The sequence below is a fragment of the Octopus bimaculoides genome, chromosome 8, assembly GCF_046866305.1.
Source record: "Octopus bimaculoides isolate indiv1 chromosome 8, ASM4686630v1, whole genome shotgun sequence".
In the NCBI taxonomy this organism is placed as follows: domain Eukaryota; kingdom Metazoa; phylum Mollusca; class Cephalopoda; order Octopoda; family Octopodidae; genus Octopus; species Octopus bimaculoides.
In genome coordinates, this window is record NC_142935.1 from 44,399,982 (window position 1) to 44,418,941 (window position 18,960).

At 37.0% G+C, this 18,960-nt stretch overlaps 1 protein-coding gene across 25 annotated transcripts in view; it reads left to right on the forward strand.

Annotated features, from left to right (window-relative positions):
• Positions 1–18,960, forward strand: part of LOC106871743 (brefeldin A-inhibited guanine nucleotide-exchange protein 1) — a 170,862-nt gene that overhangs the window by 91,336 nt on the left and 60,566 nt on the right. For 13 of the 25 annotated variants that reach the window (XM_014918362.3, XM_089356401.1, XM_089356394.1 and 10 more), the window contains 8 exons: positions 253–342; positions 3,095–3,202; positions 8,407–8,575; positions 9,128–9,362; positions 11,797–11,896; positions 13,373–13,495; positions 15,343–15,468; positions 18,112–18,301. In XM_014918362.3, the coding sequence (XP_014773848.1) occupies positions 253–342; positions 3,095–3,202; positions 8,407–8,575; positions 9,128–9,362; positions 11,797–11,896; positions 13,373–13,495; positions 15,343–15,468; positions 18,112–18,301 (1,141 nt within the window). The remainder of the gene's footprint in view (positions 1–252; positions 343–3,094; positions 3,203–8,406; positions 8,576–9,127; positions 9,363–11,796; positions 11,897–13,372; positions 13,496–15,342; positions 15,469–18,111; positions 18,302–18,960) is intronic. The other 12 variants (XM_089356411.1, XM_089356414.1, XM_089356407.1 and 9 more) reach the window with 1 other exon arrangement.

The window sequence follows — 18,960 nt, forward strand, 5'->3', positions numbered from 1 at the left end:
GTATTTGGTACACTCTTTAGATGGGTTGATGATAAGATGGACATTTGGCCAAAGAAACCATACTGAACATTGTTTGAGTCTTGCCAGGGAACCTGTTTCTCATTTCTGATTTAAACTGGTGCTTATAATGTATAATTTCTTCATTGTGCAACCTATACTCATCTACTACTAATAAATATATCTGTGTGCACATGTGAAAATGGCCTTGTATTCTAATTTGCTGATTGTTGGTGTTTACTTTCTATTTTTAAGATGAGACAGAAAAGAGTGAGAAAATAGAAGAAAATGGTAAGGTAATAGCTGAAGCTATACTGAATGACATTCTGGATAAAGTTACAGGAGGTAAGCTTGTTTCTAATCCTTCTTTCATTACCAGTTTCCCAACTTCTCATTTATTTATTTCTCTATCCTTGAGATCATGTTACCTAGCACTTAGCTCAACCAAGAATGTTTATCTCTCTATAATACAATATCAACTCATCACAGTCTTTCCATGGTGCAATGACAGCTTCTCACCCAAAGCGTTCCTATTCTAATTAAAATCTCAGCCAAAACCCTGTTGTTACCTGAATACTAATAGAAACAAATTTCAATCGCAGTTTTATGTTTGCATTAAGTTGTATTCCAAACACCAGTTTAATCATTATCATCATCATCATCTTCATTTAATGTCCATTGTCCATGTTGGCATGGGTTGGATGGTTTGATCAGGGCTGGCATGCTGGAAGGCTGTGCCAGACTCCAGTCTGATTTGGCATGGTTTTCTATGGCTAGAGGCCCTTCCTAATGTCAACCAACCCGAGAGTGTAATGGGTGCTTTTACATGCCACTGGCACAGATGCCATTTGCATGACACTGGTATCTGCCACGACTGCGATTTTGCTCAGCTTGACGGGTCTTCTCAAGCACGACATAATGCCAAAGATCTTGGTCATTGCCTCTGTGAGGTCTAACACTCAAAAGGAACTTGGCCACTTTGCTTCCATGAGGCCCACTCCTCAAAAGGAACTCAACCACCTCGCTTCCGTGAGACCTGCTCAAAAGGAACTCAGCCACCTATTCTTCATGAGGCCCAACACTCAAATGGACCTCAGCCACATCTCACCAAGTTTCTGTTATTTTTAGACACCAATTAAAGTTGGCAGTCTTTGATGAGATAGTCATGAAGAGTTCAGTTGAATCCATTTTTCTGCTTTAGTATAAAAGCTCAGTTTAATAAATGTTACATTAAAATCTTCAATAAGCTTCCTATAGTTTTAAAAAGGAGAGCCCATAAAAGTCATCAGTGAGTTTTTCTATATACTTGATTAACCTGCTTGATGTTGCTGTTAAGATCTTATGTAGGTAACCAACTTTGAAATAGAGAATCACGAGTCATTTAATATTTTATTTTTGTATTTTTCCTTGAAATTTTCTTCCCTGCTCAGATAAGTGTGTTGATATATTATTTGGGTTATCTGTTTTTTTATCTGGCTGGTACCCTTTTTTAGCTGGTATCTACCTAACTGTGAATGAATATCCTTACCTATATGGATATAAAATGTACAACATATCAGTGTGTGTCAGTATTTTGGCTCTTGTTGCAATTTTGGTTTTAAAGAGCAACCTGTCTTAAGAAGTAGTAAGATTTGTGTGAAGTTATATTTGGCTACTATACTTGAGTAGACCAAGAAGTTATATAGAAGATTCCTCATTGAGCCTTTTCGTTTTATTTTATAGAAAGCAAGGAAATTTAGATGAAGTAACTTTATGAAGGTCCACTTGCTGCTTCATGTGGTTCCTACTTAAAATGAAAGTAACTTCTGTATGCTATCTCAGTCTTTTCAACACACTTTCACAAATTTCAGGGAGTGGGGATTTTGGAGAAATTGAGCTAATAAATAGAAACTCTCTTCATGTGTATCTCAGATATTTCTGTTGGCAATAAAGGTTTCTCTGTTTTTCTACATACAAGTTTAAATGTAAAATGTGTGATGCTACATGGTAACTGACTAGGCTCAGGTACTGAATGCCAAGTCGGAAGAGAGAGTGAGCATAATCTGTTGGATGTGTCATATTAATTTACATAGAAGGTGAACTGTGAGCAAAGGGAATAGCAGCTAGGTACTAAAGATATCAGCCAGTATGTGCAGAAGAGACAGTTACACTGTTATAAGGATGAGTATTAGATAAAATATGTGGCATATGCTGATGGCAGAAGGTACATGCTGCAGAAAAAGATCAAGGAAGATATAAAGAGTGGGGAGGAAAGCATCAGGATGCTGAGTTTTGCAGCTCAGCTGAGAAAGTATACTGATAAGTGATAATATTCTCGATAGCAGATCTGACCAACAGGTTTTTTTTTCCCCAGTGTTAGAATATGAAGACAGTTTAACATCTCCCACTTGCAATGTCTCAATCCACTGCACCCAAAATGTAGTTTTAAAATGGTTTTTAGTGTTTGTGTCATTATCATCATTGTTTCTGTGTTTGCTTTTCTTTGTTGACATGAATTGGATGGGGCTTTTATTTTATGGCTGAATTCCCTTCCTGGCACCTTTAATGTGTCTTACTAAGTATTGACATTCACCACTAACATAAACACCAGTTTATTTCATCAAAACAAAACTTTTCATTTTTTTTCTCTTTTCTTTTAAACTTTTTTCTTTTGCTTTGTTATTTTTACTCTCCATTTCTTATGTTTATTTTGTAAATTTTTCATTTTACTCTTTGCCTCTATCACCTAATGTCTTTCTGTTCTTTTCACTCTGTGCTTATCCCTCTGTCTCTCACTTTGTTTCTGTCTCTCTCCATCCTTATATATCTATTTATAACTTTCTATGTTTATCCTTACCTTTGTTTACATGTCTCTCTTTGCTTCTATGAATTTGTATTTGCTACCGTTTTGTCTTTGTCTATTAATCCTTAATTTCTCTTTCTGCCTATCCATCTTTGCTACTTTGTTTGTCTATTCTTGCCTCTCTCTCTCTTCTCTTTATTATTAAGCATGGTAAGATAAATTGTCCTCCTATATATATATATGTATATGTATTTATTCATTTCTGTGTTCATATATTTTTTTTCCACTCCAATCCAATTTTTTTTTTGCTGATAGAGCAGGACAAGAGGCCAAGTGAGACAGGTGTTGAGGTGGTATCCCCTAGCGTTCCAGCTACCGAACAAAGGAAGACCTCTCTCACTACTCTATCCCCCGTACTGGGAGGTGAGGAGATTCATGCTGTGCTCATGTCACCCTTGCACATTCTAGTTATTGTTGGTGTTGTTATTGGTGGTGGTGGTTGTTGTTGTTGTATTTGTGTTTTTGTTATTGGTGGTGATGGCATTGTAATCATTACTGATGCTGCTTTGCTTCAGGGAAATTTTGCTCACTATAGACAGCACTGTTGTTAATGTTAGAAAAACAGTAAAATTCATTGTCTTATTGGTATTGCCTCCTCATAACCACTGGACATTTAGGACTTATTTTACTTTCTTGTTAAAAACAAAAGTTCATTCATTGAAACACTACTCTTTTAATCACTGCTGACTTGTGTTCTCTCTACTTTTTCTACCACTACTACTATGATCCCTGCTCCTTTGAACTTGCCAAGTGTGCACTGACTAAAGCACATATCTCATCACTTCACTTTTTCTTCATTTCCCACCTGTGTCTCACCTCTAGACTCAAACATAATCACACTTTTCACTAATTCTTCTTTTCAGCACTAACTCTTTCAACTAACATGCACATTTTATACTCACACTTGCTCTCTCTCTCTCTCTCTCTATAGATATATATATATAGAGAGAGAGAGTTCTTTTGTTGCATTTTCAGTCATTGGATTTAGGCCATGTTGGGGTACCACTTGTTTTAGAGTATTGTCAGTTATATTAACCCCACCCACCCAATGCTTAGTCTTTTTCCATTCAAAAGATGAAAGACAGAAGTAGACTTGGGTAAGATCTTAACCCAAAATACTAATGGATGTAACCAAATGCTGCTTCTTTGGCCCATCTGCTGTAATATACCCACATGTTATTTTTATTATAATATAAAACAAAGAAGAGTGATAAAAGCCATCACTGAGCTGTAGAAACAGAAAAAAACCCACTTAAATCCATATATCAGCATTAATAAATATTAATTTTAAAAATTCCCTCAATGATGTGAGGGCTTTTTTTTCCTTTTAGGGGACAGTGGTGTTCTGTTTTTTTTAACTATATTCCAATAAGTAGTTTTTTAACCCTTTAGGATTTAGATTACTCTGTCAATTGTGATGCTTATTTATTCACAATGTTTTGAATTTGTCATGCATTATCTCATAGCTTTAAGATTTCTATAATGTAATTGTTTATTTATAGTATGACATTGTAGAGTAAGTGCAAGAGGCTAGATGTGGCCAGTTTGAAAGTAAAACAGATAGAATATTTTGGCTGGATATGGCTGGTTTAATTTCTAAAGGGTTATAATAACTTATATTTGAGTTTACTGTGATGTGTTGGTTGCAGCAGTGATTCAAACTGGATATACATATGGTCACTCATTTTTAATACAAACCAGAATCCAAGGAGAGAACTGAATTAATTCCTGCAAACGCTCATTGTTTAGCACTCCTACTGCACACACAATGAGGTATGCCTCTTTATGGTATTCCTTTTGACAGCTAGATGGACTGGGCCATAGAGGCTAATAGCTCTTCTGGCTTTCAGCATAGTATCATGAAGGTGATGAGGTACAAATCTTTGACCCTCTGCTTGTTGTTCTGACAGCATGTCTACCCAACCAAGTTCAAGATTAGATGTTGAACCACGGTATATTTTAGCTAAATAGTCAATGTTTTTGGACATTGAATTTGGATATACCTACATATTGCATAAAATCAATTCATAAATATCACATGATCATACCATGTGACAATGACAAATGCTTTTTTGTTTTTCATTTTTTCTCTATTTGATCAACTTTATTGTTCAATTAACTGTATCCTCTTTTCCAAAATATATGGCCTTGTGCCTATGTTTCTATCCTTATAAATTTTTAATTTATTAATGTTATTGAATTAATCTGTTCTGATTGTTATTCTTTAAGTATTTTGCATGCTATGCTGGTTTTGCACTAATTTATATGCAGATATTACTCAAATACTAAAAATGAATTCACTGAACATATACAATGGAAAGATAGATTCTCTATTGGCAACCTTACTATAGACTGATGTGGTTGTTGAAGGATTCTAAATGAATGTTAGAGGCAGTTCTACTGGAATGTTAGGGTAGAGTTCTATACAGAATGCTATATGGGTTTTATAGGCATGTTCTAAGCGGTTCTAAATGGTTGTTAGAAGGGGTTATATATATATATATATATATATATATATATATATATATATATATAAATCGTGATGGCACCTGTGCCCAGCGTTGCCTTTCTGGCACTTGTGCCCTTGGCATGTGTAAGCGAGATTGTTGCCAGTGCCCCTGGACTGGCTCTTGTGCGGGTGGCACATTAAATACACCATTTTGAGCGTGGCCGTTGCCAGTACCACCTGACTGGCCTTCGTGCTGGTGGCACGTAATAGCACCCACTACACTCTTGGATTGGTTGGCGTTAGGAAGGGCATCCAGCTGTAGAAACTCTGCCAAATCAGATTGGAGCCTGGTGTAGCCATCTGGTTTCACCAGTCCTCAGTCAAATCGTCCAACCCATGCTAGCAAGGAAAGCGGATCTTAAATGATGATGATGATATATATATATATATATATATATATATAAATGTTTGAGGGGGCTGTATAGGAATATTTACAGGGAGTTCTATAGGAATGTTATGGGGATTCCAAAGGGATGTTAGAGTAAGCTCTGTAGGAATTTAGAGGGGGTTCTACTTGAATATTAGAGAGGGTCATTTAGCAGTTTTAGAGGCAACTCCATTGGACTGTTAGAGGTGGTTGTATAGGAATGTTAGTAGTGGTTCTTTAGGTCAGTGGGAGTTTTGTAGAAATGTTGGAAGGGATAATTCTGGCTTCTATAACAATGTTGTGTATGTTGTTGTTGGTAGTGGTGGGGAGTCTCTAGGATTATTAGGAATTTTAGAGCAATGTTAGAGGTGTTCCTATGAGAATGTTAGAGTGGGTTCTATAGGAATGTTAGAAGCGTTTCTATAGAAATGTCAGAGTGGGTTTTGAAAGGATCTAAGAGCTAGTTATACAGTCTTGTTAGAGAAGGTTCTATCGAAATGTTTGGCAGCTCTACAATAGATTGTTCAGTGTGGGCTGTAGCACTTTAATCTTGACAGTAAGTTGCATGATTTGCATGTTCCATATGTAGACTTCTGCTTATAACACAGTGAACAGCATTTAAAAAAAAAAGAAGAAAAGCTAATCCCTGCCATCATAAAACAAGATCTTATGTTACATGGATATAAACTCCAGCAAAACTCTTGCTTGTTTCTCTATTTGGCTAACACGCTTCACTTCTCTGCTACATTGTTCGGTCCTTAGAAGTAGGAGTATAAGTATTGGTATCTGGCTAAAAACGGTTGCTGCCAAATTACACATGCGACAAATATTTTCTAGCATGGGAAAAAATGATTGATAAAAACAATTAATTTTTCTTAAATGAAATAAAAGCAGACAGTAAGTTTGATAGTAGCACGAACAGGTAGATATGAACTGGCTGTGACAGATAAAATTTAAAATCAAAAATGAATTTTTTGTCAATAATTTTCAAAATAAAACCAAACATTGCATCTATAGGCATTATTTCATTAATTTTACTGGTAGTTGCTGTGATGATGATGATTATTATTATTGTTTTTATTAGAGAAATAGGTGGCAGAATTTATAGAACATCACATGAAATACCTTATAGTATTGAGTTCAAATTTCTGGGGTAGTTAAAATAAGTACTAAGAGTCAATAAAAATAATTATGACCACACCCCTCTACTAAAATTGCGCTCAAACTTAGGAATTATTATTATCATTATAAAGCAGTGAGCTGGCAGACTTGTTAGCATGCTGAACAAAATGCTTAGCATGTCTAGCTCTTTACATTTTGAGCTCAAATTCCAATGAGGTCAGCTTTGCCTTTCATCCTTATGGGGTCAGTATAGTAAAACACAAATCAGGTACTGCAGTTGATGAAATTGACTCACTCCTTCCCATCAAAATTGCTAGCCTGGGACCAAAATTAGGAAAAACTCATTATTATTATTACTATTATTAATGAGAGTTCAATTCCTATAGATATTAACTTTGCCTTTAATGTTTTCTTGTACCAGTAAAATAGTAGAATTGGTTTAATCAATTATTTCCACTCTCAGTGTGTCCGTCCTTGGACTTACATTATAAATCATTATCATTATTATTATTGATGATGGAAAGTTGGCAGAATTGTTAGAGCATCAGAATAAATACTTTGCAGTATTTCTTCTGACTTTTTACATTCTCAGTTGAAATCCTGCTAGGTGGAGGTCTTGTGGTCTCAGATAGCTGAAATGATAGGGTTTGTTGATCATATCTCTTCACTGGCACTGTCTTGTATCTGCAGTCAAGATGACTTGAAACAGAACCTACCCATCCAGCTATAAAAAAATGTGCAATGGAATGTATTGTCAGTTGAGAGTTGGTTGCAGTGAGAGCTTTCTAAAATTATACAGTTCTTCAACCACCCACAAACAATTGTTCCATTAGCTTGTATCTGTGAGTTTAATTTTGCCAATGGGCTGGATAGTACAACAAGAACAAGTTCCTATAATTAATCTGAGATCAGTGTCTAGGTCTATTGGTCAGGCTTATTTTTCATTCTGATTATAGAATATATGTGATGGAGTAGGGCATGATGAGCAACAGTTTCCTACATAACTCACTCAGCAATGTGTCTGCACATCGAATAATTTATTCACGTACCTATGATGTGTGGTATATACATGTATACGTACGTGTGTATGTGTGTGTGCGAGTGTGTATATATATATATACACACACACACACACACACACACACACACACACACACACACACACACACACACACACACACACACACACACACACACACACACACACACACACACACACACACACACACACACACACACACACACACACACACACACACACACACACACACACACACACACACACACACACACACATATACATATATGACAGTGAAGAGGAAATGATAGATTTTATTATGATACTGCTCAGGATTGAAACCTAGGCATCCATATATTGAAGAAAGTAAATGATCTTCAATCCTGTTAACTCAAGATTAAGAAATTTGTATTTTTTTTATGACTATTTATACAGATTGTTACAAAAGACAATAGGCTCTTCACTGGAAAGACCCTATTGTTGATCTCATTAATAAGTTCTCTTCAGTAAACAATGTATTTATCTGTATTATTAATTTTCTTCCTCTCTAGGTTCAACTAGTCACCGCATATCAGATGACAACCTTGACAATTGTGCAGATGGAGCAGAGCCTGCTGCAGGTGCATTTGCTCACATTCTACAGAAAGATGCTTTCCTCGTGTTTCGCAGCCTGTGTAAACTTTCCATGAAACCCCTTTCTGAGGGGCCACCAGATCCCAAGTGAGTTTTTCTTTCAATAAGAGGTAGACTTGTAAATATATGATAGTTCAATAGATGTATAGTTAGAAATATTGTAGACTTGCGTACTCAATAAGACCGATACTCTGTAGCACAAGTGTTAAGACCAGTCCCTCTAGTGGTGAAAAGCATTCATGGCAGTGCCATGTAAAAGCACCTGTGCCGCATAAAAGCACCTGTACAATGTCACATAAAAGTGCCCGTGCAGTGCCACATAAAAGCACCCTTGTGGTGTCATGTAAAAGCTCCCATGTGATACCACGTAAAAACACATTCTGTAAAGTGGTTGACATTCGGAAGGGCATCCAACCATAGAAACCATGCCGAATCAGACTGGAGTCTGATGATATCTGAAAAGAAACAGTAATTTTAGCAAAGCATATTAAGCAACACTAACAATAAATCAAAAAACAGAGATAAATAAGCATTTGACGGTTTCATAGATATTTCAAAATTATGATGCTAGGTGTTTCCATTATTTTGTCCAACCCCTGTATCTATCCGTCTATCTATGTTTATATTGTTTCATTGCAGGTCTCATGAGTTGCGGTCCAAGATCCTGTCTTTACAGTTGCTACTGTCTATTCTGCAAAATGCTGGGCCAGTGTTCAAAACCAATGAAATGTTCATAAATGCCATAAAACAGTATTTGTGTGTTGCCCTGTCCAAGAATGGTGTCAGTGCCGTCCCTGAAGTCTTTGAGTTATCTTTAGCCATTTTCCTTACATTACTCTCTCATTTCAAACAACATCTCAAAATGCAAATTGAGGTAAGTGACTAACCTGCTTCATATTATGCATCCTTTATAATTTTCACAAAAGAAAATAGTTCTGTCTGTTAGTTTATTTCTTGTACAAGTTGTTAGTAACATACTTTTAAAATGTTCTGTTTGGTTATTAGTTGAGCAAACATATTTTACAAGCACAAGGACACAGATTTTAGAGAAGGCTTTAATTAGTTTTATCAATTACTTAGGTGATACTTATTTCAGCAATTCAGCTAGCTCCCATAATAGTCTTTTCTGCTATAGGCACAAGGCCTGGATTTTGTGGAGAGGGGAACAAGTGATCACATTGACCCCAGTACTCAACTGGTACTTAATTTATTGACCCCCAAAAAGATGAAAGGCAAAGTCAACCTTGGCGGAATTTGAACTCAGAACATCATGGCAGACGTAATGCTGTTAAGCATTTCACCTGACGTGCTAACAATTCTGCCAGCTCGCCATAATAATGAAAGCTTCCTTTGAGGGGATTTGAACTCTAACTGTAAAGAGACATGGTTATTTGCTACAAGGCATTTGTCTACTACTCTACTAATTCTGTTGTCTGTTACTTGTAAAATATAATAAAAGCACCCATACCAATGCCATGTAAAAAAAGCACCCATGCCGGTGCCACATAGGAAACACCTGTGCCTGAGCCAAAAAAGCACCTGTGCTAGTACCATGTAAAAAGCACCTTGCCAGTGCCACATAAAAAGCACCCATGTTGGTGCCATGTAAAAAGCTCTGTAAAGTGGTTAGTGTTAGGAAGGACAACCAGTTGTAGAAACCATGCCAAAACAGATGATGAGAGCCTGGTGCAGCCCTCTGGCTTGCCAGCTCCTGTGAAATTATCCAGCCCATGCCTGCATGGAAAATGGACATTAAATGATGACGATGATGTTGATCTTTGCCTGTTCCAAACACTGAACTGTCTAAGGCACGAGTGAATATGTTTTTCTCACAGATAATTATTTCCAGTTTAGACACAAGTTGTTAGAAGCAAACTAAATGATATCTGACTTCAGTCTTATACGTAAATTGTACGCATACATTGAGTGGAAATAGTCTTGTGAGAAGGTTGTAAATGATAGGAATAGATAGTGTTAGGATTATTAGGCTGAATCTTTGCATTGTGAAGCTTATGATAAACAAGTGATGTTATCAAGGAAACCAATGGTTGATGTATTCAGTTGGTCAGCTCTAGACTCAACCCAGTGACATTATAAATAGTTACTCAAATATTGGGAACAACAGGACCATGCTTTAATGATTGGCTATGTGATGCAAATTGTGATCATCTGGGTTTCTTCTGTCCAGTTCACTGAAGAGTATGACTTGGTATGTCCATTGTTTGATGTGGAAATTGTAACAGATATATACTAGGTGGACTTAGTTTCTTCACCTTCATTTTCACACCCACTTTTCCAAGCTTTGCATGGATTAGATTGAGGCAAATTTTCTACAGCCAAATGTCCTTCTTGTCACCAACCTTCACCTGTTTCCATGCAAGGTAATATTTTCCCCTAGCTTGACATGTTTTACACTGGAGACTGGAAACAAACAACCTTGCTTGTTTGATGTTGATGCTCATTTACAACCATCACATGATGTCTATACACACATGCACACATATATACATATGATGGACATTTTTCAGTTTCCATCTACAAAATGCACTCAAAATGGTTTGGTCAGCTTGGGGCTATGCCAGAAGGTACTTGTCCAAGGTACTGTGAAGTGGAACTGAACCTAAAAGCACACATGTGAGAAGCAAGCTTCTCAACTGCACAGCCATTCCTGGGCCTAGTTTATGTATGCTGATTTTGCTTTCAATAGATTTATTATCGAAGCTTAAAAATTTATGTTGAAGGTCTGCATAATTGAAGCTGATATTTTTATTTTAATATCTGGGAACATATCAACTGACAGAAGTCTTATTTTTCTCAGTGTTCTTCATTGATTTATTTCCATGTTGGTTTATGAGGGATAATGTGCACATACACTACCTATATTCAATGTCACATTCACTTGTACCCATGTTCACGCTCTCACACACCTTCACTCGCATATACTCTTTCACTGACATACACCCTCTCACTGACATTCATACACACACTTTCTATTATCCTCATGTTTGCACACACTCTCCTTCGCTCTCTCAGGTTCACACACACACACACACACACACATACACTCACACACTATCCCCCTCTCAGGTTCCTACACACACACACACACACACACACACACACACCACACACACTCTCTCAGGTTCCTACACTCTCTTTCTCAGATTTATACCTTCTCTCCCATGTTCATTCTGTTTCTCTCACACACACTAGCCCACATTCAAATTCACATACTCGTCTACACATGCCACACATATTAAACACAATACATCTTATAAATGACTATATTCACCCATTTTTTTTTTTAGGTCTTCTTTAAAGAAATCTTCCTGTACATTCTCGAAACAACTAGCAGTTCATTCGAGCACAAGTGGATGGTAATCCAAGCACTAACCAGAATATGTGCTGGTAAGATCTCCCTTATATTGGAGTTAACTTCATTCAGTAGATTGCTGTTATTTAGCTCCTGCTTAGTCCTTATTGAGAAAATCTCTGGTCAAAGACTTTACAACTGCAAGCATCACATTTTTTATTCCGACATCGTGCACCTAGACTAAATAAGTTGCTTGAAACTTTCATATTCTCTTGATTTGCATCTGGCATGATAACAGGTGTATCACATTTCTCAATAGGTATAAAATTTGTATGACATAGGTATGTCTTTCAAGGCCTTAATAACTGAGGTCACTAGTTTTATAGCTACTGGAAGTTTACAACCTAATCTGCCCTAAAACCACATGCAGCACTAAGAAGATTCATTTGGGACTATCAACCATAGTTTCAGTGCTTCAAGAAAGTGGGAGACATTTATGTTTGTCAAGTAAGGCAATAACCAAAAGGATGGGATACAAAGTTAACCTCAGCAGGATTTGCACACAGAACATACAGGGCTGGCATTAAGTACTTCCAAGCATTTGAAGGGGTTTAAGCTTCTATTTTTAGCAGGGCAAACAATGCATAGGGTCTCCCTGTTGTCATCTTTAAGGAACTTTTGCTAAGATCTCTTCCAAACACTGCCTTGAGGAAAATGTCAGATATTTTATTAAATCTTTTCAAAATCCTATCTTAAGAAATGACAGGGTCAGTGTGATTCATGAGAAACATGGTCACAAAAGGGTTTAAAAACTACCACTCTTGTACCTACCTGGTTGCTGTCATTATCAGTCTTTACTCATCCGTCTGATTGAACATATGTATGATCAAAGGTGTTCTATTCATAATCATCTCTTTTTTCACTGACATATGGCGTTAGGAAAGGCATCCAGCTGTAGAAACTTTGCCAGATCAGATTGGAGCCTGGTGCAGCCTTCTGGCTCACTAGTCCTCAGTCAAACCGTCCAATCCATGCCAGCATGGAAAACGGACGTTAAACAATGATGATGATGATGATGATTCACTTTTTTTTAAAGATACTTTGTGTGATTTGATGGAGATTTGGTTGATATTTCTAAAAGCTTTTATGGTTGTGATCAGTCATAAAATGAACTGACACTGAAACAGTATTGGTGTCATAATATTTTTTGATAACATAGGTCTAACCAAATACTTAACAAACTAACAAAAGCCTTGTAGCAAGGGTAAATATATAAATGTATGTACTTTGAATAGTGGAAGCAAACTTTCTCTTAAAAAATGGCCTTTGTTAGTTTGTTTTACATAACAGCACTGATATTGGTTCATGTATAATCAGAAAAACACAAAATCTCATAAGTATTCACCTTCACCTGAATCTTCTAGTTACTACCTACCTATGATACGAACATAATATTAGGGGACTGGGGCATATATTTTCAGCTTTCTAGTTGTTGTCATGATTGTCCTTGCATGGTGTTCTTTACCAAATAAATGAATAAAGTTAATATGAAATGTAATTTCTCTTTTCAGATGCCCAGTGTGTGGTGGACATCTATTTAAATTATGACTGTGATCTTGCTTTGGCAAACATATTTGAACGTTTAATCAATGATTTGTCAAAGATTGCGCAAGGCCGGCAAGCTCTTGAACTTGGTGAGTTGACTTCAGTTTCTAACCTCTATATTTTGTTTGTGTTTCAGTAATAAAAATAATAACGATGTCAACTTCTTACATAGGCATGATCTTGGATGTGACACTTATCTTCCCAAAATAATTCCTTATATAGGCACAAAAGCACAATTTTTATTCTTTTGTGTGTAGCATTTGGGGATTAGCTGTCGACCCCAGTATTTGACTACTATGTGTTATTGAACCCAAAAGTATGAAAGGCAAAAACAACTTTGTTGGGATTTGAACTCAGAATGTCAAAAGCTGTAACTAAATACCACAAGGCATTTCATCTAATGCACTAACAAGTCTACAAAATTTACTGCCTTCTTATAACTATTATATAGGCACAAAGCTTGCAGTTTGGGAGGAAGAAGTTAGTTGATTACATCAACACCAGTACCTAGTTGGTGTTTTACTTTTTCAACGCTAAAAGTATGAAAGGCCAAGTTGATCTTAACAGGATTTGAACTCAGATATGTAAAGTGGGACAAAATGTCACTAAGCATTTTGTCCAGTCTGCTAATGATTCTGGCCTCCTCCTCACTGTCACCACCCCTGATGATGATGATTTTTAGAGTGATACAACTGCTTTTTGTTGTTTTCTCATCTCTACTGGGTCTCATCCATCAAACTCTTGCTCTCAGTACAACCTTTTCTCCCTACTGTGTGGTTTTGGGTTCGGTTCTACTACATGGCACCTTGGGCAAGTGCTTTCTACTATAGCCCTGGGCTGGCCAAAGCTTTGTGTGGGGTCTCCTAGACAGAAACTGAAAGAAGCCTGTGTGCATGTGTATGAGGATGTGTATTATTGTCTCATTGTCATGCAATAGTTGTTAACAAATGTCACCATCATACAAATCATGTTTTATTTTGTTTTTTTTGTTTTTTTGCAATCTTCCATGAAAACATGTCTGGCCATGAGGAAAAATTACCTTGCTTGGAAATAGGTGAGGATTGGTAACATGAAGGACATCTGGTTGTAGAAAATGTGCCTCACCAAATTCCTTTGAAATCTGTGCAAGCATGGAAAAGTGAATTTTAAAATGATGATGATGACGACCACAAATTACATTTAATATTTTTCCCCAATTATAATTTTTCCAGAATCAATTAAGATTTTTTTAAAAACTTTTCTTTTTGAGTTACTTTTTTTGATTAAAAATTTTTTTTTTTTTTGCTGGCTTTATCCATTTTGCTGTGGCATACTTGTTAAATTATAATGTCATGGGTCACTTTTTAGAAATACAGGGTAATTCAAAAAGGAAGGGTACACCTACCTTAGCATGCTGTCCATTTGGTTGTTGCTCTGGTTGGAAGGAGACGTGCCTGACTTCATTATGCAGCAAGGCAAAGCCTCGCCACATTGACATAGACAAATACATGACTGCTTCAACCAGCATCTTCCAGAAAGCTGGATTGGCTGTTGAGGGATGAATGATTTGCCATTGATGGTCTGCTCCACTCCTGGTCCCCCCAGCCTTGCAACTTTTTCCTTTGGGTATATCTGAAAGACAAGGTGTTCATACACTTACCTCCACATGACTTAAAGGATTCAATTGATCAGGCTATTCTGGCATGAGTGTGGCAAGAAGTTGACCATTGTGTAGACATCTGCTGTGTGACAAAGGGTACTCACATTGAACATCTGTGACATTGACTGTCAGTAGAAACTAGAAGAGTTAACCTTTCATGTAATACCTGTATTTTTGCAATATATTCATTACAACGCTCACATATATGTCTAGCTTTTGTACCATTCATTTTCAATAACCCTGTATTTTATATTATTTATTTGTTTATTTACTAGATGATTTGTTTCTGTATTACAGGGGCCACACCCAATCAAGAGAAAAGTATGCGCATTAAGGGACTTGAGTGTTTGGTATCGATACTACGTTGTATGGTGGAGTGGAGCAAAGACTTGTACATTAATCCACACACACAGTCTAACTTGGGTCTGTATAACATAATTATTGTATGTTCTTCAGTATTTGATGCAAGTTTTTCATGTACCATCATACACCTTTATTGTTTTTTGTGTGTGTGTGTGTGTGTGTGCAAATTATTAACTTTACGGGTGTGAGAAGGTTTTTGTGTTCCATTTAATTTGCCATATTGTGAATTTGTCTGTTGTATCTTGTATTTTGGTGTTTTTTGTTTAGGGTGGGGTTGTAGCAGTGGGGGTTATATCTATCCTTGTTTACTATTGATTCATTCATCACTGATCCAGGATAATATTGTATGCCAAATTATGCTTATCACAAATTGAACTGTTATAACATAGGTTGGTGATCAGATTCTGTTTGTACCACAAAAATACACTCCCCATTGACCATCTGTAATGCCTAGCTACTCAGAATGCACTGACTGTTTCTTCGGTTTACTTAACTGTACTGGAGGTTGCATTTTGTTTTTATATGGATTTATATAATCATATTGTGTTGGCACTCCGTCGTTTACGACGTCGAGGGTTCCAGTTGATCCAATCAACGGAACAGCCTGCTCGTGAAATTAACGTGCAAGTGGCTGAGCATTCCACAGACACGTGTACCCTTAACGTAGTTCTTGGGGATATTCAGCGTGACACAAAGTGTGACAAGGCTGACCCTTTGAATTACAGGCACAACAGAAACAGGAAGTAAAAGTGAGAGAAAGTTGTGGTGAAAGAGTACAGCAGGGTTCGCCACCATCCCCTGCCAGAGCCTCGTAGAGCTTTCGGTGTTTTCGCTCAATAAACACTCACAATGCCCGGGCTGGGAATCGAAACCACGATCCCATGACTGCGAGTCCGCTGCCCTAACCACTGGGCCATTGCGCCTCCACAGTATATAATCATAACCTACCCATCAACATGCCACCAGTGAACAGCAAAAGTACAAAGGTGTTTGATCCTAACAAATGACACAGACTGGAAAAGGTACAGATGATTAGGAAAATATGTAACAGTGAAAGCTTTGTAGCTGTAAGTTTGGCAACAATGAATCTACCATTCATTCCGTTTGTGTAGAGATGATTCATACACCACTGGTTTTTTGAACCAAACCCCCTATAATGAACAAAGATAGATGTAATTGTATAGAAAATATGTTGTGTAAGTTGTGTTATAGAATCAGGAGGTAATTGAGTAAAATAAGCGCTGTGTGAGTTGGGAGGTGGTTATGTAGAATGTACTGTGTGTTTGTATGCTGTAAGTTAATGAATTAAAAGCGTCATGTTTCCTGTATGGGCTAATGTTTTGGGGTTGTGTATAAAATTGTAAATTCTGGTTTGGTTTTTATACTTATATTCTACTCAGAACACCAACTATTATTGGTACTGATTTTTACTCTCATGTTGTATTCATTCATTTTACCTATTTTTGTTTTGTGATTTTTGTGAAAATAGTTATGACTTACTGATTGATATGTCCATCAGAATGCAAGGATTGTCTTTCTGTTTGTATTATATCTGTGTGGTTTGTTTTGATTTCTTTGTTTCAAATTTTAGTATTCATATTGTCACATTTCAGATCTGCTATATGTTTAGACAATTCATTTTCTGTTTTGATGTACAAATGTCTGCATTGCTTCATGATCAATAACTTCTTATATATGTACCAACTCATGTTTACTGATATTGTATGTTATCATCCATGTATCATGCATCATTCATTTTTGTCTCATTTCCATATCAGTATAGTTGTTTATCAGACAATACTTCAAATGTTCCTGTAATTTTTTGTCTGTTTTCACTTTAACTTTCCTCACTAGTCCACTTTTCACACATTCTGGTAGGTCACACACAACTGGATCCACTCTTACCCTCTCTCTCAGTTCATTGTTTCCTTTTTTATTCACTGCCCCTCTTTCATTCCTTTGCAGCACCACTCTTCTAAGAAAGGCAAACAAATTATTCTGTTATCTTAAGTTCAATAGTTATAAAAGTACAGAAGCTATCAAGTTACTGCTAGACTTTTGACCATACAGTCATTGTTACCCTTGTAATAACAAGCACGACTGAACACAATTTACTTCAGTTGTATATCTCTGGTCATCTCTAATGGAGCTGACTGATGGCTGAACAAATAGGTGTAATCCATGAATCCAGCATTGCAGATACACCATACCTCCATTTAGTTGAGGACCTCACTTTGTACTTGAAAGTTAGTTTATTGAATATGTGGTGCACTATGATAGTGCAGGTGCATTACATTTTCTCCATTGTGTTGTCTGTATCCTGGGTAAGAGTCACTGGTTGCTCTTCCTCTACACTTAACAGTCAGCATACAACTGGGTACAGAATTTGAAGTTAACAAGGTTATTGATGCTGTTTATAATTTTGTGTATGCAAATTTTGTATTTATCTGAACTGAGTAGGAGCAAGAGTGCTCCAAACTACTACTTCTAATTCATTACAACAGCTTGGGCAAAGTGAGAGAGTGAGGTTTACTCTGCTCCTGCTGACCTGTCTTAAGTACCCTACATCATAACCACTACTACCACCACACGTGAAAACTGCAAGTACCCCTACTATCATTACCACTATCTTCACTTCCACCACCATCACTGCCATCAGCTTCTATACTATCATCTCTACTAAAATGTATGTTATTTTATCAGGTACAGATAATAAGCCACAGCTACATGAAACAGATAATGATTCTGGCAAAGGGACCATGACTAGCTACGGCAGTGTGAACTCATTAAACTCCAACAGTAGTTCGTTTACCACAGCTCTACCCAATGATAACCCTGAACAGTTTGAGGCTTTCAAACAGCAGAAAGAAATTATGGAGAATGGTATTGAAATGTGAGTGGCACTTACCACAACCTGGTCTCTCTCTTTCTCTCTCTTTCTCTCTCTCTCTCACTCTCTCTCTGGTTTGGGCATCAATGGCAACAAGGGACACACATATGCATACTCATACTGCTATATACACACTCTTTTCCTTATACTCAATCATATATACATATTCACACAGATGCACATGCGCATACGCACACATATATCCCTCTACTTACATGCATACCAACTCATATTTCTACATGAACATACTTTCATCTATGTGCATACACATCCACAATTGTCACAAGCATGTTTCTGGTGCAAGTGTACCCAAATATATGCATGCTGGTGTAGTTAAGAAATTTGCTTCACAACCACATAGTTCCAGTTTCAGTCCCACTGCATGGTAACTTGGGCCAGAGTCTACTACCATAGTCCTGGGCCAATCGAAGCCTTTTGAGTGGATTTAGTAGACAAAAACTGAAAGAAGCTTGTGTGTGTTTGTATGTCCTTGCCTTAGCATTGCATGATAGTTTTGAGGCTCACTGTCATTCAAGTGACGTCTTCTGTAAAAACATGTCTGGCCAAGGAGAAATATTACCTTACTTGGCTACTGACGAGTGTTGTTAACAGGACAAGCACTTGGCTGTTGAAAGTCTGCCTCATTGAGTTTCATCTGACCC